Raw genomic sequence first — 23,157 nt, 5'->3', positions numbered from 1 at the left:
TTAAATGTCCAATCCAAGATGCTAAACCCTGTCCCACAAATTAGCACATTGGATAGCTTTGTTAAAGTTTGGGCTAAAAACTGAGTAGATTCACCACCATTGGTTTTATCTGAGCCACTATCTTTGGACAGAGAAATGTCTTGAAGTAGTACTGAGATATACAGAACCCCATGTCAGTGGGGTGGTGATTTTGATGCAAGTTTTTACCCAGAATTTGTGGGAGGCAGTTTGAGGTGCAGAACTCCAGCTCCATAATAGGTTCAGCAAATTGGAAAGCATCTTTAAAGCTATCCAAAACCTCAGGTATATTCAGTGCTCCACAGATATAAAAGTTGCCCATCCTCACTGCTTTGTAATGTAATGTGTTTTAGTGAATATTCTGTGCTGTATTGTGGTATTAAATTGAACTACTTTTAATGTGCTTGATGTCATAAATGGTTTATTTGTCTTTTAATAACATTTATATTTATATTTTCAGTGATGTTTTGAATATAGTTGTTCTGTATCATTGTTAAATATGTTGTAATCAGACATGAGGCTCATTCTTAGGAGACAGTGAAATATATATGAAATGAATAAATGTGATGGTGGTGGTGGTGATGATGATAGGTATTCATAGCATTCAAAATGTAATCACTGCTACCAAATCCTGGGATTTGCAGTTTGGTGCAGTGATTTGGAATTTTCTAATAGGCTCCTTTTTTCAGCTTTTCAGCAGATAATTCTAAATACCTCATTAAATGAAAAAAACCAGATTTCCATAGGATGGAGGCTCAACAGTTAAAATTGTATCAACTTAATATAACAGTGGATTTGCTGCTGATGGGGTGACCAGTTTTCACAGTTAAATATTGGCCCCTCAATGTGTTTTAACTCTAATACTGTATCATCACAGTAGATCTTGGAAAGGGAAATTACAAGTATTACACAAATTATCCAGTATCATAATCTAATTCTATCACCTTTTTTCCTCCTTTTCTCTCCAGGCCAGCCCTGCTCCTATAATCGTCAACACTGATACCTTGGACACCATTCCCTATGTAAGTTGGAAAAATTTAATTGCATTTTCTGTTTTCACTGACATTAATGGAAAAGTGGGATTTTTAGGTTGCTCATTTGCATGGCTAGTTTGTGTGTCTCATTTGAGACTAAGCAGGCAACATTAAATATATTTTTTTTCCCAGAACTCTCTGTGTTCAGATTCCTTAAGAAAATTTTGCCTAGGATTTTGGACTGAAAAAAAAAAGAAATTTCATCAGGTCATTTCATCTGGAAAGGCTCTTCCAGAGCTGAGAAGGAACATTCCCGTATGCTTTGGTGCATCTACAATATAGATTTAATGCAGTTCAGCACCACTATAACTATCATGACTCAATGATATGGGATAACTGGAATTGTAATTTTACACAGCCTTTAGTCTCCTCTGCTAAAGAGCAGAGGATTCACCAGACTATAATTTCCAGGGCTCCATAGCATTGAGCCATGGCAGTTAAAGTGATGTCAAACTGCATTAGTTCTGCAGTGTAAATGCCTCCCTTGGTGGGAATCATACATCATGCTTGCACAGTGTAATTAGATTATGGTCCCAGTACATCACCTTTCTACCAAATACTGACATTGTGAGATGGAAATGTATTTGCAAGAGCACCTGCTTTTTTGTCTCATTGTGCATTGTCTCATTGTCTCCTTCTGCAATCCAGGTGAATAAAATGATGCATTGAAGGCAGTGACATAATAATAATAATAATAATAATAATAATAATAATAATAATAATAATAATAATAGCCATCTGATTCAATGGATTTACTACAGTCTGATCTAATGATAGAATACGTGTGTCTTCAAGTAACCTGTTGAGTTCTGGCAATTCCTTGAATTTCATACAGTTTTCTTAGGCAAGGCATACTCAAAGGTAGTTTTGCTAGTTTCTTCTTCTGAAATATAGCCTTCAGAATGTGGTATCCATGGGGTGTCTCCCATCCAAATACTAACTGATTTCAAGATCAGACAGGAGCTGGTGCCTTTAGAGCAGTGTTTCTCAAACTCCCAGAAATCCCAGCCACCTTACCAGCTGTTAAGGAATTATGGAAGCTGAAGTTCAAAACATCTGGAGGAGCAGAGTTTGAGAAACTTTGTTTTAGAGTATTAATTGAAATGTGAAATGGTATTATTCTTATAATGCTTTTTAAAGACAACAGCAAACTGGATGGATATATCAATTGTACAATGGCTGAACACACTTACTTACCCTCAGGTGTAAGGGAAGGTATACAACATAAGCACAATAACAGGATGTGAACAACATTCTGGCCATTGTTTTTTGGGGGGAGGGGTTGAATTATGGGACTCACAATTCAAACAAACATAACTGCCAATTTTTGAAGAAGAAACTTGGGGACTAAAGGAGCATTTCATGGAGGGGACAGAATTCTTATTCAGAATATCTCCTGTAACTTTAAAGGTTGCAGATATGAATTATTTTCAGTCTCATTGTCTGCAGTGCGAGAACTTTGTGAAGTTAAGGGAAGTTTTCTACCAGGATGCGAGCCAAGGAAGCTCAGTTTGATGGCAGAATTTTTATTGAAGGGGCAATGCCCTCATATCTCCATCCATAGTTGTTTTGTGTCTGACTTATTGTTTATCCATTTGCAAAGTTTTCTTGTCAAGTTTTGTTCAGAGAGGGGTTACCTTTGCCTTCCCCTGAGAGAGAATGACTGTCCCAAGGGCACCTAGTGGGTAGCCATGACTGCCTGATGATTCAAAATCTGGTCTCTAGAGTCATGATCCAACAATGCTCAAAGCACTGCACCATGCTGGCTCTCCCTGATGATCAGATGAAACAGCAGACTCAAACAGAGCTCTAAAAGATCATGTCCAAACTTCTAGAAACTAGTTTGTGCACTCATTTCAACAGGCAGAACTTAATGACAAAAAGGAACATTACACATACAAAAAAAGTGGGAAACCAAAGCCACAAATCTATCACTACCATGTGAATGTGATGTATATGAGAATAATATGACTTCTTTGGATGATGCTTTGAATAGAGAAGGCTGATGAGGAGATGCTCTTGGAGGAGGAGGAACATAAAGTGAAGCCATTTTGGAGTTGCATGACTTAAATCTCTACATGTGGTGTTGCATGTTGATTGTGGTGGGCAACCCTTGTATTGAGTGGCACAATTGTGCAACTAAACAGACAACTAAATGCACAACCAAATGAACAAATTCACAAATGTGCACAATGCATAAAGATTCCATCCAAATTGTACTATGCATGTCAATGTGCCTATGAATCCATGCTTAATGTGCACAGTTGGTGCCACATGTTCAATTCTGTGGTGCAGGCTGGTTAGCAGCCAGCTGCAACAAATCACTCTGACCAAAAGGTCATGAGTTCAAGGCCAGCCCGTGCCTGCGTCTGTCTCTGTCTCTGTTCTATGTTATGGCATTGAATGTTTGCCTTATATGTGTGCAATGTGATCCACCTTGAGTCCCCTTCGGGGTGAGAAGGGAGGAATATAAATACTGTAAATAAATAAATAAATAAATTCTGCTTCTGCAACATGAACAAAATGCACATATTCTGCACTAGACAAAAATCTCCAACTGCTTCTACAGTGGAACATGTACAAAACACCAACAAGATTTCTATCGCCTTTGTCATATATCAGCCATACACTTAGCTACACAAGTCCAAGTCGAAGCTTTTCAGCTGGGCACACTAAATCAGTTTTGAAAACATCTTGATGAAATATTGCCAGCAGCTTTGTAAAGGGTAACTGCACTCGAGGATATATTTAGCCCAGAGAAAACTATATTAAGGTGCCAAATTCTGACAAAATACCTTGGGAGGATAAGGGGATACAATTGTTCATCCTACCCACTGGAGAATAGAGGCAGTTAGGATGAATGAAGCCTTCAGAAGTAATTCAGCTCAGAGGTTCTGCACTCCTAGGCTGGAAAGACAGATATCTTCAGAAATGGAATTGGAACCAACTTTAGACGTTTTGCTCTCTGAGGTACAGAAGGTGAAGGGCTAGTCATTAGACATGATTTCATCACTGGTAATGAGAAAGACTATTTCAAATTCTCAGTTCACTCCTCCAAGAATAAGGAGTGACTGTTGCCAAGCTGAAATGTGGTCAGAGAAGGGTGACCAAAATGCTCAAACCTATGAAGAGCATCTTAGGAAACTGATATGTTTAGCCCCGATAAGACATAGTTAAGAAATGACATGATTTTAAAATATTTGAAAGGATGTCCTATTGAACATGGAGCCAGCTTTTTTGTGCTGCTCCAAATGGAGCAATGGACTAAAATTTCAAAAAAGGAGATGCTACTTAAACATTAGGAAGAACTTTCTGATAGTAAGAACTGTTTGACAGTGGAAAATACTCCCTCAGAGTGTGATGGATCCTTTGAAGGATTTTAAACAGAGGTTGGATGCAATTGGCAATTGAGTGCTTTGATTTCTGCACAGCAGGGACTGTATTGGATAATTATTGTGGTCTGCTACAACACTATGTTTCTATGACTGTGTGATTGTATGATGTGCCTCCTTGTGCAGGTTATTTCCACCTCTTCTCCCTCATTGTGTTCGTTATGTTGCATGCTTTCAGCAATTCATCTGAGTAAAATGTCTAGATTTCTAAAATGAGAGCCCTTGGGAACAGATGACAGCAGGAAACAGAAAGACAGGGCAGTATCTGTCCAGGTCTCTAGCTTTAATGTTTCAAAAGTATGTTCCTTCCCGTAAATTTAGCAGGCTTTGGGCCGTGCTCTGATGCTTCACTCCGCTGTTTAAGTCCTAATTCAAATTTCTTGCTACTGAGCTTAACCTTAGCCATTCAAAAATAGAACTTTGGATATTTGGAATCCTCCTTTGAAACATTTTTCTCTGCTGTTTGACATTGAGTCACATCTACACATCATTTTACTATAGTGTCATCTCATCTTCCCTGCCGATTGTATTCGTCCTTGAAAGGGAGAAAAGACAGACCCCCTTTCAAGTGGTTGGCAGTAGTTTTAAGATATGACTGCCACCAATCATAAAAGAACTAGTTAATTAGACTCCTTCCTGGGTTCAGTGACTTGAGCAGCTTTCACTTGCAGAGCTGAAGTTGTGAGAATTCATTTGATGGGGAAGTTGAACGGCACAGAAAGGAACTGTGCTCTGGTAGCTCAAATGCAATTAAAGGTTGTACAAGCTTCATAAGCTGCAAAGCTTGTACAACCTTTATCTTAATTCATGATTGCATGGTCCTCAGTCATATGGCTGTCTGAATTTTACTTTGTACATGGTTTGGTTATCCATTGTTAAATATATTTTGTACAAGATTCAGTCATTTTCTGGGAGGGAGCATACAATGTGCCTGTAGAGTATAATTCTACACTCACAATTGTAGTCTACACCACCTTTTGCCTCCACATTTGCAGGTTTAACTTTTGCGTATTTGATTATGTGCAAATTTGATCAATATGGTCTTTCTGGGAATCTCTAGGTATCTCTGGTACAACTTTATGGTGTTCAGTGATAATTCTGCCAGAAATAGACTGTGGAGTTGTGTTGGAGGACCTAGAGATTTCTAGTGCACATGGTCTCATTTACCTGTGCAGCCCTCTCAAAATTCCAACAACAAGTAACTTTGCATCACTTTCTGATGCCATTTTGAGAGGAGCAGAGGAAAATTAAAGTATTTAGGGTGGTTCGGGATTCCTGGCTGCTTGTAGAGGTGAGGTGGGTTATCTTTGCATTTGTTTGGGGATATTCTGTGTGATTTCAGGTCAAAAAGTATCTGAAAATCATGCTTTAAAATGTGGGAGAGAGGCTCTTGGAGCACTGGTGGGGCACCAGGGCCACAAATGTGAAGCCCGCAGGTGCATGTGGCCCACAAGTGACACTATGCCTACCCTTTTTGTAAAGCATTATGTTGTCAAAAGTGGCCTACCATAGCAATAGGTAAGCTGTGACCATCCAAGGGTTTGGGACCACAACCCCCATGCTTCTTTACCATTGGCCATGCTATATGGAGTTTCTGGAAGCTGAAGTCTAAAACATCTGACTAATAATTCCCTTCCCCAAGAAGGTATAGTTCAACTGTTTTTGTCAACCAACAATCTTACTGAACTCCATTGTAACTACATTCACTAGTTGAGACTTAGAATGTTTTGTGCTATTATTTTGGGATTAGTATAGGTAAATGCAATGGCCCTGAGGATTTTTTGTCGCTGTTGTCATTGAAAAGTTACACATTTCTGTGTCCATTTCTCTGAATAATCTATTAGTAAGTGGGCACCAGCACTTCTGCACAATTGAAATTAACATAGCCTTTTCTCTGAAAGTTGAATGAATAGCATGATTAACTATCCACATATTCAATATCCACTGTTTCATTTAGCCATGCTCAAACAAATTATCCCACCTAGAAGTTTTTGGGAACCTCTCTAGGTCCTCCAGTGTCTTTTCTTTGAAAGTTGATATTGTAGCAGCTAAATTTACAGTATGTTCACTGTATCCACAGATTCAATATCCACTGTTTTGTTTACATATGCTAAAAAATCCCACCTAGAAATGTTTGGGAACCTCTCTAGGTCAGTGAAATTCTGGCCCAAGTGCACTAAAAATATAGAATTCATTATTACCTATAGTTTCAGGTGATGGGGACTTGAGGCTTGGACTTGTAATGTATTCCCATGGAGACAGGAGGTTGTACTGTATATCTTTGCAAAATTCCCTCATTATCAATCAGGGGTGGGCAAAGCAAGAAATTTGGCTACTGAGTGACAGATGGGGAAAGTATGACCAGGTCTGACAAATTTGGTGATGAGGAGGCTCTCTTAAATCCTTTGGAAGACCATATGCAGTTCACTAAGCCCCAACAGTTAGCTTTCTAGTGCAAAATTGAAGCATTCAAATATGAAACTTGTGTTTTGTGCTCCTTACACTTGTATGTTTTCAAAGTGTTAGAAAAACGGAAAAGCAGTAGTCGTCCACATATATGAAAGCCCCCCAAAACTGTGCTATATGGAAGAAAGAAAAATTGATAATTTTTTGTTCCTTTGTGAAACTCTATTCCATACCTAGATGCCACCAGTAGCAGTGAAATTTGGATAATCACTTGGAGTGTCATCAATCTTTAAACCATGTTTGGCATAATAGAAGGATTCGCTGGTTACAGGGCAAGGGGGTAATGAAAGACACCTGGTGTCCCATTTGAATTGTAATTGGCTCTCAGTCAAACGAGGCACGTCCCTCATCACATCCAGCTAGAGAAATGAGTCTCTCCCGGGGCAGCACAAATTAACTTTGTCTCATGAATACTTGATCCGATAATTTTCTGCAGCAGATTGGCTTGATTGCAAAGTAAAACGTGATCCCAGGCAGACCCAGTAAGGTGATATTGCTGCATTATGGAAACAGCTCAGAAGGGGAAACTTGGACTGAAGTGTAAATTATTTGGTTTGTAGCCTTCACTAATATACTCTCTCCGATACCAGAGGATTAACGGCTTTAGATCGGGATGTTTCCCAACAGCAAAGCTTTGAACTCTGCAATTTTGTAGCAGCTTCCCTTCAGGAATAACAGTAAACAGTCAGCCCTTGGGCTTCTGACAATTTCTTGCTTCCACGCTTGGAGAATAAAGATTTTTATACCATTGTTTAACCAGAGTACAATAATCTACAGGTGAAAAGGAAACAAAACACCACTCTTTCTTGAAATCAGCAAACACAATACACCAGCAGGTTGCTTTTTCAGAGACTGCCTGCCTGATAAAGAGATCCAGAGATTTCAAAAACTCGGACACAATTTTCATGCCTTTTTGTCCAGCCTGATGAAGGGCTTTCAACAATGTGGGTTTTGGAATTTGTCATAGGGCCAGAGAAGAAACCCATGCCTTATTTTAATTGTAAGCATGTTAACTATATTTCAGAAATGTGTTTTTTATCTTTCATTTCATGCGAAAATTTATTTATTTATTTATTTATTTATTTACAGCATTTATATTCCGCCCTTCTCACCCCGAAGGGGACCCAGGGCGGATCACATTGCACATATAGGCAAACATTCAATGCCTTTTAACATAGAACAAAGACAGACAAACATAGGCTCCAAGCGGGCCTCGAACTCATGACCTCCTGGTCAGAGTGATTCATTGCAGTGATTCATTGCAGCTGCTCTCCAGCCTGCGCCACAGCCCGAGCATTCTGTTCAGGCTTAGGATGTGTGGTATGGGGAGAGAGGTCACTTAGAGTTGTTGCAGTTTCATGCCACTTAAAGTGCCATGGCTTAATGCTACAGGATCCTGGTATTTGTAGTTTGGTGATAAAACTGTACACTTTGGCGAATAAGCCTAAAGAACTCCTATAATTCTTTAGCATTGAGCCATGGCAATTATAGCAGTGTCGACATGCATTAATTCAAATGAGTAGATGCAGCCTGAGTCATTGTCTCTGTACGAGATTAGTGATATTGAAAAGAATGCTTATAGGTAAACATAAGAGGCCTCAGTCCAATTGCTAACCTCAGACTTATTGAATCAGCGAAATTTGCATACATGTTGACTTCCTTTTCACAATTGCTTGTACCCTACTTGGGACTAACAACTGAACGTGGGCAGAGCATTAATTTGATTAGGGGGAAACATTATGAGCAATTGCCAAGAGTGTATATGTAAGATCCGGACTTGTTCAGCAAAATATATTATATAATAATAATAATAATAATAATAACTTTATTTTTATATCCCTCCCCATCTCCCCGGAGGGACTCGGAGCGGCTTACATGGGGCCATGCCCGACAACATTATAGCCATATGCCAGTCTTCCTCAAAGCCCGAAGTTCAGGAACAGACAGGAATATAAACTATGACAAACATTTAAAAAATGTCCTGTAGATAACATAATAATAATAATAATAATAATAATAATAATAATAATAATAATAATAATAATAATAATTTATTTCTACCCCGCCACCATCTCCCAAAAGGGACTCGGAGTGGCTTACAAAGCACGGTGCAATAAATACAAATACATAAATATCAAAGGGGAACATAATTCACATCATCAGTACATAACAATACCACAGTAAAACCAATCAACCCTAAAATACATATCAATAAAATGTTATGGTAAATATAGACATAAAATGAATAACAACCAACCACTCATATGAAGTGTTTTCAATGAGAAAACCAATTGGTCTACAATTTGAACCTTTTGGGCTCTATATCTATTGGAAAGCTTGGTTAAAGTTGGATCAAAAACATTGGAGGGTGGCATAGAATCACTTCTATGCCAACATAAGTGGAATAGAAGTGATCCTGGTGTTATTGCATCCCACAAAATCAACTGGACAGAACTTGATTTCTTGTATCCTCAAATCCTTATGATTTGAAGATATTCACAGGTAAAGGTACATGTTCCCCCTGACATTAAGCCTAGTCGTGTCCAATTTTGGGGGTTGGTGCTCATCTCCATTTCTAAGCTGAAGAGCCAGCGTTGTCCGTAGACACCTCTAAGGTAATGTGGCTAGCATGACTGCATGGAGCGCCATTCCCTTCCCAACGGAGGTGATACCTATTGATCTACTCACATTTGCGTGTCTTCAAACTGCTAGGTTGGCAGAAGCTGGGGTTAATAGCGGGAACTCACTCTGCTCCCCAGATTCGAACTGCTGACCTTTTGGTCAGCAAGTTCAGCAGCTCAGAGGTTAAACAAACTGCGTCATCGGGGGCTCCGAAGATATATCCATACTTCATATGAAAACCATTGTCCATAACTCCACAAAGAGACCAGGGAAATAAGTGTGTTGGTCAGGTTTTTAGAAGATAAAATACAAGAACAACACTGATGTCACTGAACAACACTGAAGCCAATGCTAGTTATGGAATTTGGAGCTAATTGTAGTTTTGGTGAGTGTGATTGATATTTGGAAAGGTCTTGCTTCAAATTTCATCATGATGAACCTCTACTCTTTCAGTTTTTTGTTTGTAGTATGGAGGTGATGTTGGCCAACCTAGGGGATACTACAAATGCTGACATGAAATATGAAACTTCAAGAATTTAAAATAATTATTGCTTGAGTAATTTTTCTCTTTCTCCTTCTTCCTATAACATTCAGATATTCAGGTCTATCAGTTTACATCCTGCATTAAGGCTGCACCAAGTGGCCCACTGGGGCCAAGGAGCTCTTTCCAACTCAATGATTGTACGGTTGTATGAGTGTCCAGGCAGTGAGATTTTCAGGAGATATGTTTGTCTTGATGCCACAACTTCACAGGCATATCTGAAAGGTGCCTTCTTTGTGGTTGCACTGAAGATCTAGAAGTTACTTCTTAGAGGGTCTGCAATCACTTCACCTTTGCGGTCATTCTTTTAGAAGATACAGACTTGTTTATTGCAATAGGCTTTGAAAAACTTATTGAAATTCTTGGCACTCTTCAAGAGCTTAATGTTTCTAAACAGGTAACCAGGTAGACAATATTAGCTGTTTTGTATCCATTAGTAAACCTCATATTATTTTAAAGGCCACTATATAGTTCCCCCCCCCCAATTAAAGGATGGTCTCTGTGTTAGTGTAGTGATAGTGTAGCTAGTTAGTGTAGCTAATTCTAACTACTAACCAGTCAACAAAACTCCTTTTCCTTTGTACCTCCCTACTTCCCAGTTAACATTCCACTTTCCCACAGTTCTGAAACAAATGGCAGGGAGACTATTCCGATGACAGCCAATGACAGAAATGGCTCCATGACACACCCTGGATAATTCCTTTGGAGTTCAAACACAACCCCCAAACATATTCACTGCTCCACTGACATAGGAAACCCTGGAAGATTATTTCTATTCTTCCTTCTTGTTCATTTTTTCTGCATTAATAATAATGTAACATAAAGGAAACTTGACTGTGTGCAGTAAAGCAAAGAAATACCATATGGAATAGTGTTCATAAGCTGGAGGCCAACATAGGAATTCCCACCTGCCATGATAATTTAAAATATACACAGTTCACATGGAGGGGCAAGTTACCTCCCCCTTTTAAAGAAACCAAAATATAATATAATATAATATAATACCATAAAACAAGAAAGCCAAATTACTTCAGAATACATATGTACTGCCTAACCTATAACAGGGTGTTTTTTTTGTAATACTTGTTCTGAAGAGTTTGCCCTTTTCTTCCTCTGACTCTATGAGAATGTGACTATCTCAAAGTGACCAGGAGGTTTTTGTGGCTGAGCAGGGATTCCAACATGGTCTCTGGAGTTGGAGCTCAACATTCAATCTATATTACTACAAATTTGCTCATGGGCATCAGTGGTCTCTTTCCTAATATTTGCACCAATTTTCTTGAACGTTTAGGAATCAGTAATATAATTTATAAATCACTTCAGGTGAAACAAACAAAATATTAGACATCTCAATAGGAGATAACGAAATGGCCTTGTCATTGCATATCTTCATGAAATTTCACTTTCCTTTTTTTAATTCCTCATTTACTTTTCAAGATCAGCTGGCTGGAAGTAATAACTTGAAATAAAAATCTTTTTTGGAATGCATGTGTACAAAGAGCTGAGTTATTAATATTAAATCCGCCTGAAATGTATTTAATTTAATATTAATGTTGGCTCATTCCCAAGCACCTTGTATTGATGCATGCAAATGATTTCTTAACCTGCCTCCTTTGGAAACCAGATTCAATCTAACTGGTATACTACAAAGTCCTCCATACCAAAATATTGTAGCTAATGTACCTGAATCTTCAAGTGTGTTTACAAACTCAAATACACACAGAGACTACCCATCTACCTGGTATAGTACAAAGTCTTCCATTATTTGGTATTAATGGGTTGATTTGATATGTGAGAGTTTTGTCATTGGTGATTCCTGTATGAAAAAAGGAACAGATGTACCTTTTTAACAGATGATAAGCCATCATTCCCATGGCGCTTTGACATTAAAAAGCCAGGAGATTATCAGTGCCATTGACATTGGTGGACAAATGCAGTAGATAGCCAGGACCTGTGGTCATCCATCACTACCATTTTGATCGGTCTTGGATTCTTCCTCCAGAAGTGTCTCTAGGGTTGGTGTCAACCATTAGGGTAAATCAAACTGTCAACCCTGTGGATCCCCTCCCATACTAGACCATACCAAACTATTGTAGCTAATGAACCTCAATCTTCAAGTATTCATTTATTTCATCTCTCCTGCATCCTGAGATTGTACATGTGTGTCTACAAACTCAAATACACACACAGACTACCCATTTCTTTACCCCTGGTTTTGCAACAGGAGCAGCAGCAAGAGCAGTGAAGAGCAACAAACTCACAAGAGAGCAGGGAAAATAGGGAATGATCAGGAAATTCAAAATGTATGGTTAGCTCATCCAACAGCAGGAAATGTGTGTGTCTCAGAAATCAGAGTTTAAAATTAAGCCTGTATCTACCTTCATAAAGCAAAGCATGCCACACAAAAGCATGTGCTTTGGCATATGGGGGAAAAACACAAGTGGTTGCTGCTAGTGTCAAAAATAGTTTTAACTGCTGGGTAAGCATTCAGATGCATCCCAAGGAGGGGAAAAGGTTTTTAAAAAAATATCTGTTGTTTAAGGAAAAGAAGGATGTTGACGGAGAGGAAATGCAGTGAGGGAAAACTATGTAAATAGCCCAGACAGCATCCATCCACCCACCCACCCTCTCGTGCTCCCAGCTCCCACCGAACGGAATGCCACGAGGCAGCCCAAACTGGGCTTTTTATAGAAGAATGATGGATGCGTGGGCACGCAGAGGACGTTAGCCCCCACCCTTACATCCATCATGGAGTCCTGTGATTGGTCAGGGAGCCGAGCCCATGTTTGGCTGTGTTGCGCTCCCAAACAAGTTCAGTTGCATTAAAAACACATTTTAAAAAATAATTAAAAATATTTTTTAAAATTACTTTGGGGCAAAAAAATTTACGAAAAAATTTAAGAGACATAACGAGAGTAGGGCTACAATGCCTCGAATTAACAAGCTTGATGGGCCGTGATAGCACGAGTCGGATAACGGATCAAAAAGCGGGATAATTTCGATTTTAATCCAAGAATCATTTCGATATTTTGACCATGCCTAGTAAATATGTGGGAAAGGTTGAGGCAAAGGGGGAACCCATCTGAGTACATGCAAGGGCGAGGGGAAGATAAGAGAGAGTTGAATTTTTGTAAAACAATCCAGCTAAGAGGACTAGCTTACATTGAGTTGAGGAGTCAAAGGCATTCAGCATTACTTGCTTTGCATTTCAGTCCAGAGATAAAAGCAGATGATGATGATGGGATGCTTTCCCTCCTACCTTGCCCACCTCTTTCTCAATGCCCATAGTTGGTGTCATGCCCTCTGATGAGATTATCTGGTGCAAATTCCACCATCCACAGACCTATAGTCATGCCAGCAACCCTAGCCAGCATAGCCCAAATCTGACAGGCTGAACCTTTCCCATGCTTAAAGCATAGGCCACAGGAGGTAAAGAACCATTTCAAACTTGTGCACAGGATATTTCCAGTTGCTTTTCTCCTGGTGGATCTTCAAAATGGAAAGCAACTTCCACCAGTAGAGAAGTGTTGGACAAGAAGCAGACCATTATGGCACAATCGATGCCTCTTTGGGCAGACTCCTTACAGTTACCACCTTGTCTTCCTGAGGTGTAGTTATTTCAAAATTAAGTCATTCAAAAATTCTTAGGACACACTATGCAAAGTGTTAGCATCAATAATAGGGCCTGTTTAAGAGAAGCAGGAGTATTATCACCATCCCCAGGAATTAGCAACACAAGGTACGTGAGAACTGAGATCTCCTGAGCCCGCAAACCAAGCAAATACACTTCCAAACTTTCATGCTCCAGTGCCATGATAAGGAAGCCTTCACCCACATATCTCTTCAGTGCAGGCTGTCCTCCATAAGCTGCTTATCCCAAAGTAGTCCCTACTGACTTTAGTTGGACTAATGCAAAGCAAATTATTTGAGAACTGAGGGCTTCTATTTTTTGCAAAATATATCAGAAATATACAGATGTTCCAGGTTTTTTTAGTCTTAGATATAACCTAAAGGGACATGTAATGGAGTTGGTCATCAGGAGTAGTATCCATGTGTCAAACTCAGAGCCCGTGAGCCAAATCCAGCCCACCATGTCAGTTTATGTGGCCCTCCAGATGCTGGACTGCAGCTCCTACATTACTCATCATTAGACATCATGACTAGAGCTGATGAGAAATGGGATATGTAACGACGCCCCCAGTTGAAGGGACGATTTGTCAGGTGCTCCTACAATTTGTAATGAATCTACAAAATCGATAACACAGCCACTAGCCTGTAATATGATGCTTATCTTCCTTTGATGTGTAGCGCAGCCTGACTCGAAAGTAAAGAGACTTGAATTTAAGAGGAAGTGTAATAAGTTTATTGAAGTATAGAAGCTTAATGGTTTCAATGTTTCTTAACTCCTAGAGGTACATTCCTTTAGTGGTTACCTTTATAACCTTTCATAAAACAACTCTTAAGAAGATTGTTCTTTCCACTAGACAAATTTTATACTTATTTACTTCAGAAGGTGTTCTTTCTTTTATAGATCACTCCAGGTTCTATCCTATTCTTTCCCTCTGTTATTTCTGTTACAGTAAAGGCTCTTACTGGGTTTTCTCTTCCCCTTTATACTCCAACCCTATCTACTAATCAACTTGACTTATCTAAATCACACAGACTTAACCTTCTTTATTCTCAACACGGTAGAATAGATTTTCCTGCGGTTCTCTGACCACAGACTGCCTATTTTTAAAATGCCTCCCTTGCCAAGTGGCAGTTGGCTCCTCCCTTTTCCCATGGCAACTCATCTCAGAATAAGCTGAGCTGGCCACCATCCCCTAGTCATGCTATTTTAAGTACTTATCTCTTTAACCATCTACCTATAATTATACATGACTGTAGATTAAAATTCACACTTCACCACAGGATATAACAATATCTGGAAGGCTATCATTTGTTATGTTGAGTCAGGATAGGTTTTAAGTTAGATACAAGGCTTGTGGATATGATGTCTGACTTTAAAATGTCCTCTAACCATTCCCCAAACTCAGAGCCACAAATGCTATTGGATTGCAATTCCCATTATCCCCAGTATGCATGACAAATAATCAAAAGTGATGGGAGTTGTCATCCAATAACATCTGGGGACAAAAAAGGATAAAAAGTAAAGAGCACTGACCATTATGTAAAAAATATAGTTGGCCCCGTATCCACAGATTCTTTATCCATGGCCATGGATTCAATGGCCATGGAAATTAGTTTAACATCTCATTATAGAGGGTTATGAAGACACCAGCTTAATCTGATCTTGGAGGTTAAGAAAGGTCTATCCTGGTTAGTACTTCGGAGATCAATGAATACCAGGAATTTTTCAGAGGAAGGAACTTGCAAAGCTGACTCCTGTGTATTCCTTGTCTAAGAAAATGCTATGACATTCATGAGATCTCTATAATTTTCCAGGTGACTTGAAAGCACATACACATTTGCTCAGTTTATGAATAGCTGTTCTTTGCCGTAATGGAGCAAAGTGATAGAGAAATTGATGTATATAGCAGTGTTAAGTATGGAGGATCAACTCAACACTTATAAGTTGATAAGTGAAGAGGCACTTAGTTAAACTGCCAGTCTCGACTTACATTGCATGTTAACTGAGGTTGTCATGTTAACACAGGTGAACCTATTAAGAGTGTTCCTTGTGGAAATCCTGGAGGTATATCTTGTCTCTTGTGCTATCCTCAAAGCCTCAAGTAGATATGGAAAGAGGTTGTTATTAGTCCTTGAGCCAAATCTTTTTCTCTGACCTACATCATCAAATAATCCTTTCAGAAAGAAAAAAAATTAGAACCTACCTCTCGATTTCTAATGACTGGATGTTATGTTAATAATACTTCCTAAGCCATTCCAGCTTATTTTAGAAACATGGTTTATAACAAAAGGTTTATATCCTATTCTTATTTTATATTAGCTGGAACTTACATTAATATGTGATGGAAGCATGGTATCTTACGGCACCCAGTTGCTTTAATTTTCTGCAAGTATTGGGTCCCTTAGTTTCTGAAGCTATCTCATTTTATAATAATTTTGTTGAGAGAAAGTTGGTTGCAGCATTAGCTTGCTAATGTTCCATCTCAAAAAATGAGAAATTTTCCAAACAAAATGACCTCATTCATCATTTAAGGCTTGGTTCAAGTGTCTATGGGAAGACAGGAATGTGAAGGAAATACATTAACAGCTATTAAAAAGCAACCAATCTATAAAACAAATTTCCTTATATCTCCCTATATCAGTGGTTCTCAACCTTCCTAATGCCACAACCCCTTAATACAGTTCCTCATGTTGTGGTGACCCCCAACCATACAATTATTTTTGTTGCTACTTCATAACAGTCATTATGAATTATAATGTAAATATCTGATATGCAGGATGTATTTTCATTCACTGGACTAAATTTGGCACAGAAATACCTGATACGTCCAAATTTGAATACAGGTGGGTTTGGGGGGAAGGGGATTTGGGAGTTGTAGTTACTGGGATTTATAGTTCACCTACAATCAAAGAGCATTTGGAACTCCACCAATGATGGAATTGAACCAAACTTGGCACACAGTACTCCCATAACCAATAGGAAATATTGGAAGGGTTTGCTGGGCATTGACCTTGAGTTTGGAAGTTGTAGTTTGCCTACATTCAGAGAGCACTGTGGACTCCAAACAATGATGAATCTGGACCAAACTTGGCACAAATACTCAATATGCTCAAATTTGAATACTGGTGGAGTTTGGGGAAAATAGACCTTGACATTGGGAGTTGTAGTTGCTGGGATTTATAGTTCAGCTACAGTCAAAGAGCCCCTTGAATCCCAATGATCGAATTGGCCCAAACTTCCCACACAGAACCCTCATGGCCAACAGAAAATATTGGTCTTTGGCAAACCCTTTTAACTTCTCTTGCAATCTCTTGAGAAACACTGCCCTATATGAACCCACCCTAATGTTAAGATTCTTGAGAAAGAGTTTCTTGATTCCAGCATAGTCACATGAATATTTAGTGAGGCTACGTGAGAAGATTGGTCCTCTTCTTGCTCTCCTTCTGACAATAAACAAACTTTTTTATGTAGCAGCTTAAAAAGCCAATGCTATTGTAGGCTGCTTCAATAGGAATATAGTGTCTGGATTGAGGCATGTAACAGTTCCACTCTATTGGGAGAAAATGTCCAAAAGGCTAAAGCATAAAATGAACTCAAGCTTGCCAGAGAGATTAAAAACAATAAAAATAGGGTTTTTGATTATGTCAGTAGTAAAAGAAAGAAAAAGAAATGAAAGGGCCTCTGTGTGGAGAAGGTGGTGAAATGCTAAACAGCGGATAGGGAAAAGGCAGAGCTGCTCAACACTTTCTTTGCCTCAGTCTCCTCCCAAAAAGAGATTGCTGTTCAACCTGAGCAATAATATCTAGATCGAGGAAAGTCATGGTGTCTCTCTATTCTGCTTTGGTCAGGCCTTACCTAGAATACTGTGTCCAATTCTGGACACCACAAATTAAAAGAGACATTGATAAGCTGGAAAGTGTCCAGGGGATGGCAACTAAAATGATGAAAGGTCTGGAGACTATATCCTATGAGGAGCATCCTAAAGAACTAGGCATGTTTAGCCTTCAGAAGAGAAGGTTGAGAGGAAACATGATAATCGTGTATAGATATTTGAAAGGATGTCATAAGAAAGAGGGAGCAAGCTTGTTTTCTGCTGCCCTGGAAAATAAGACTTGGAGCAATGGGTTTAAATTACAGGAAAGGAGATTCCACCTGAACATCAGGAAGAACTTCCTGACTGTATGAGCTGTTCAACAGTAGAACACTCTGCCTTGGAGTTTGATGGAAGCTCCTTCCTTTGAGGCTTTTAAATAACCATCTGTCATTTTCTGAAGGTTTTTAAACAGAGGCTCAGCGACCATTAGTCAAGAGTGCTTTGATTGTGTGTCCCTACATGGCAGGGGATTGGAGAAGGTGGCCCTTGTCATCTCTTCCAACTCTAGATTCTGTTCTATGACCCTATATTTATACAACCTTTTCACTATTATCTTCTTACTGCAAAGGGCTTGTTTAATGGGGTGGGTGCTGTACTTTTATTCTCATTATTATATTTAAAATGCATTTACATTGTTTTAAATTAATTCTTCTTTAAAAATTATTTGGGGAGCCAGAGTGGTTTAGTGATTGGAAATTAGCCTTGGACTGTAGGAGGCTGGAGCCTGAATTTCCACTTAGAAATGGAAATGCACTGCATGACTGTAGCAAATCACACACTCTTAGCCTTTGAAGAAGGCAACAGCAAACCTCTTCTGGATAAATCTTGCCAAGAAAACCCTGGGAGAGTATAGTCATAAGCCAGAGATGACTTGAAGGCACGTAAGACCAACAAGAAGTGGTTTTATAGTGTTGTTTATTCAATTGTTTTTAAAACATATTATTAAAATCACAGTATCTCAGTCTGTGTTGGTCACTACTTTGAGTCCCATACTGGAAGGAAGGAACAATGCAAATCATATCATACATTTCCATGCAATTAAGTTAAAAGGGAGAGGGGAAGGAGAATCTAAATTTTAAGTAAGGTTGAACATTTCCTTAAGGACATTATGCATCACTATCCAGAATATTTTGATTCGTTTTTAATCCCATCACATACAAAAGAGGGTCAAGGATTTGCAATTCCAACATATTCCATTCCTAAAGCAGGCATGGGGTGGAATCAAAAAAGAATAGGTTGAGGGCTATCGGCATGACTGAAGATCGTAGTAGGTCAGCATCCTCTTGACCTTCCACTACAGTCATACTTGAGTGCCTTTCCCCCTCATGCTTATGGAATCATAGAATCATAGAGTTAGAAGAGACCACGTGGGCCATCTAGTCCAACCTCCTGCTGTACATGGACACAGAATCAAAACGCCCCTGACAGATGGCCATCTAGCCTCTACTTACAAACCTCCAGAGGAGGCTACTCCACCATGTTGGAAGTTAGAAGCATGTAGGAAGAAGCACAAATATTGCTTCTTCACCTTTCTGCATGGCTGTACTTCTTATGGAATTGTATATTCAGTTAAGGATTGACTAAGCAGAGTTCTAAATGTAACCATTTCACAGAAACCTAAATCCTATTGTTAGTCTCAACTACAGCAGAGAGATCGAATGAGAATCTACCTGTGTCTTGTATGTCCACTCAATAAGTGATAGAAGCGGTATATATTAGGAGTAACCACAAATAGAATTAGAGTTATGCAGCTCCACATTTCTGGATTGTATAGAACCATTCATGAATACTTTCATAGTGCTACTTTCTTCACTAATGCTGCAGAAACAGATGCTGGGAAAACCCTATTCCCCACGAGAACAATAAGAAAGCCCATTGGTGGGACTATTACCATTTGTGTAATGTTAGTATACAGCAGAAAGATTCACAACCAACATATATATATGAGAATAGATTTACACTACACAAACTCAATATAGGTTCTCAGCCAATATATTGTAAACCTTCGTCAAATCAGCTCTCATATAGTGTGCCTTTGCCCTTAACACAATGCTATTCAGTCTTCCCATGACAGAACCCTTGCTTTATTCCCATTGAGGTACAGTAGAGTCTCACTTATCCAACTTTCGCTTATCCAATGTTCTGGATTATCCAACGCAATCGGCCTTTTGGTAGTCAATGTTTTTGTAGTCAATGTTTTCAATACATTGGTGCTAACTTCGTAAATACAGTAATTACTACATAACATTGCTGTGTATTGAACTGCTATTTCTGTCAAATTTGTTGTAAAACATGATGTTTTGGTGCTTAATTTGTAAAATCATAATGTAATTTGATGTTTAATAGGCTTTTCCTTAATCCCTCCTTATTATCCAACATATTCACTTATCCAACGTTCTGCCGACCCATTTATGTTGGATAAGTGAGATTCTACTGTAGTACTAATGCCCTTCTTTCTATTTGGAACTAGAGTGTGAATGATCTCATGTTCTCATCAAAACACAGGATTTTCCCTCTGTTTCTCTCACAGGTATTAATGAATTTCTGTGTTATATCATTTCTAGGTCAATGGAACAGAGATTGAATATGAATTTGAAGAGATCACATTGGAACGGGTAAGTTAATTGTTCTTTCCCCTCTGAGTCAGGATATCTTTGTTAGCAATACAAATAAAGCAATTAGCTAGATATAATCCTTCATTTTCAATTAAAGTATCTGGAGTAGGATTCATATTACATAATTATACAAAAAAATTCCTACCAATCAAGACTTGCTGATGGAGCTCAAATCCCCAAATGCCTACAGATGTATTACTTCTCTGTTAGGGAGCTTGGTTCTAAAGATTTTCTTGCTATTTTGTTTCTAAAATTTGAAAAGACCCAAACTTGGAAATCTTTCATGTGACAGTCTGAAGCCTTGAGAACTATGCTTATGTGTATGGTTTCTGGGTGAGATTCCCAGGGTACAATTTTATGTATGCATGCATCCGTTCAGGATATCTGTATTAGTAAAACATGTATACATTGAACCGTGTTGTAAATCCAATTTTCAGACCAAAATAATAACACTGAACCTTTCACATTGCTCAGAAATTCAGTGTGGTGTTAGCAGTAGACCCAAGGACAATGATTTCCCAAAGGCAACACGAGGATACCATTTCAGGCAACAAATGCTAGGATACTGCATAGGTCTTCCCTGGCTAGGCCTCCAAAGACTTTAGTAAAGAGCAGTATGTGCCGCATAGCCAGTCCTCAATACCCTAATACTGTGGGTCCCAACCCCAAATGGGTCCCATAGCTCAATGTTCAGGCCACAAAAAATGGCAATGGTAAAAGGTTTCTGAATGCCACCGTTTACACAAATCTGTTAACAACAACATGCTAACAGTGTTTACAATGTATTCTGTAGAAAATGCTTCAGTTGTACTCTACAAAAAAGAAAAACCAACTGTTTAGCAAAGTTTCTACCCTATGGTGACATAGAGGGCACATTGACAATGTTGAAGTTAGCTATTATTCACATTTCTTCCTATAAATGAAGTACAAGGGACAGCAACTTGTGTGTTTCTGGCAGCCAAACATCTTGGGCTGACCTTGAAAATTATATGGGAAGTAGAAACATGTTCACTCATGCTTGCACCAACAACCGTGGACCTATGGAGGCAATAGGGAGAGAAACTGGTAGGTTTCCTTTGTGTGTTTCCTGTTTTTGAAATATTCATTTCTTGTCTTACAGTTTAGAGCAGTGGTTCTCAATCTGTGGGTCTCCAAGTGTTTTGACCTCCAACTCCCAGAAATTCCAGCCAGTTTACCAGCTGGGAGTTGAAGGCCAAAACATCTGGGGACCCACAGGATGAGAACACCTGGTTTAGAGCGTGTCTATATTACATCATTACGGATGTCTGAAGCCCCTTCGATTGCCATGACTCCATCTTATGGAATCCTGGAGTTGTTGATTAGTGTGGGATTTCCCTGCTAGACAACACTAGTGATGTAGTTAAGGGGATTCTACCAGGGTTATTTAACAAAGAATTATAGGCACAGTCAGCTCTCTACATTTGCAGGTTTGACTTTTTTTTAATCGGAATAAAATGTAATCTCTAGGAATTACTAGACTCTTCTACCAGAAATTCACAGTCATGCTGGAAAACCTAGAGAATCCAAGAGAGGCATTTTCTCAGGTTTAAAAATGTGGGGTGTTTTGTTTTGTTTTGTTTTTAAAAAAAGGGTTTTCTCTCTTTTGCAGGAGTTTTGTACTCCTAACCTCAGCGAACATGGGGTGCTAACTGTACTTTACTAACGTCATTGCACAACTACCCACTTCCAGAAGGAATGGGAAAGGGCCCTTAATTTAGAAGATAGACACAATTTTGAGAACTCTCATCTTCAATTGTTCGTGTTGTCCATACTCTTCCCTTTCACTGGTGGGAATAAGCCTAAACACACATATTTGCAGAACCTTGGAGAGATTTTTCTTTTTTTTTTAAACCCACCTACAACCCAATCCAAAAGTGCATAAGTATCCTGTTGACTCTCTTCTTGTACGTACATCAAATTTCAATTTTAAAATTACAAACTAGGCTATATTTTATGAAAGGCTTAAATGTAATTGATGGTCCAAAATGAATGGATCTATTTCTTAGCAAAATGACCAGAGCTTGGAAATGTTACTTTTAAGGTTACACCTCCCAAATCTTCCATCTGTTTATGGAGTTGCAGTCTAACATAGGAACTTTTCCTAAGATCTTACAAGAGCGTGCCATTATCACAAAGGCAAATGAGCAATGGTCACAGATATTTGGGCATTTCTCATTGCAGTTTGTTAACTGGAGCATCAAAAGGTCACTGAGCAGAACACATGACTTCCAGGGTAACATTTTTTCGAGTGCCAGAATTATTTTTAATAGATGCATACACTTATCAGTTTACATAGTCAGAAGGGCAACGTGATTTGTGTCAACCGTTTGCAGCTTGACCTAGCATAGATAATTGATTATGCAGGCTCTAATCACCAGCATTAAATCTTGAATGATGTTGGATAAACATGTGCTCCCACCCTTCAATTGCTCAGTAAAGGCCTTGGCTGGAAAGCATCATAGTTTGAATCCAGGGAGAGAGTATCGCTTGCACAGTTTGGGCCGGGGGAAAGGCGACACTGTGAATATCTGGCAGAAAATCCCAGCTGTGTTTATGGCTATTAAAAAGATCTAGATGAACCATTATGCTAACTAGGCTGCAGAATACATTCTTAGTCAGCATTGTCTTCAGTAACATGACCTAAGACCTTCTCCCTAGGCATTTTGGACAAAAGAGACGGGTCAGTATTCTGCATCAGCTACATAGTACGGTATACTGGTTAAATACATGGGAATAGTGTCACCATGATAACTAAATAGCAATCATGAATACGGAATGAGTAAGTATTCCATATTCATGACTGCCACTTAATCATGTTTACCTGACATTACTTCCACAATCTTAACTCCCCCATGCACCAACTTCTTTAATTGGATTTGACTGCATGGGGAGAAATGATAGAAGCATTAGATAAGGAAGGAAGCCAGGAAGTATATTTAATAT

General features: G+C 38.9%; 1 protein-coding gene across 26 annotated transcripts in view; it reads left to right on the top strand.

Moving 5' to 3' along the window:
• The window catches only part of dlg2 (discs large MAGUK scaffold protein 2), a 1,295,060-nt gene that overhangs the window by 920,456 nt on the left and 351,447 nt on the right, over positions 1-23,157 (top strand). For all 26 annotated transcript variants that reach the window (XM_062977087.1, XM_062977095.1, XM_062977092.1 and 23 more), the window contains 2 exons: positions 987-1,040; positions 20,143-20,193. In XM_062977087.1, coding sequence (XP_062833157.1) covers positions 987-1,040; positions 20,143-20,193 — 105 coding nt within the window. The remainder of the gene's footprint in view (positions 1-986; positions 1,041-20,142; positions 20,194-23,157) is intronic.

The sequence above is a fragment of the Anolis carolinensis genome, chromosome 3, assembly GCF_035594765.1.
Source record: "Anolis carolinensis isolate JA03-04 chromosome 3, rAnoCar3.1.pri, whole genome shotgun sequence".
NCBI classification, from domain to species: Eukaryota; Metazoa; Chordata; class Lepidosauria; order Squamata; family Dactyloidae; genus Anolis; species Anolis carolinensis.
This window is presented reverse-complemented; position numbering and strand designations above follow the sequence as displayed.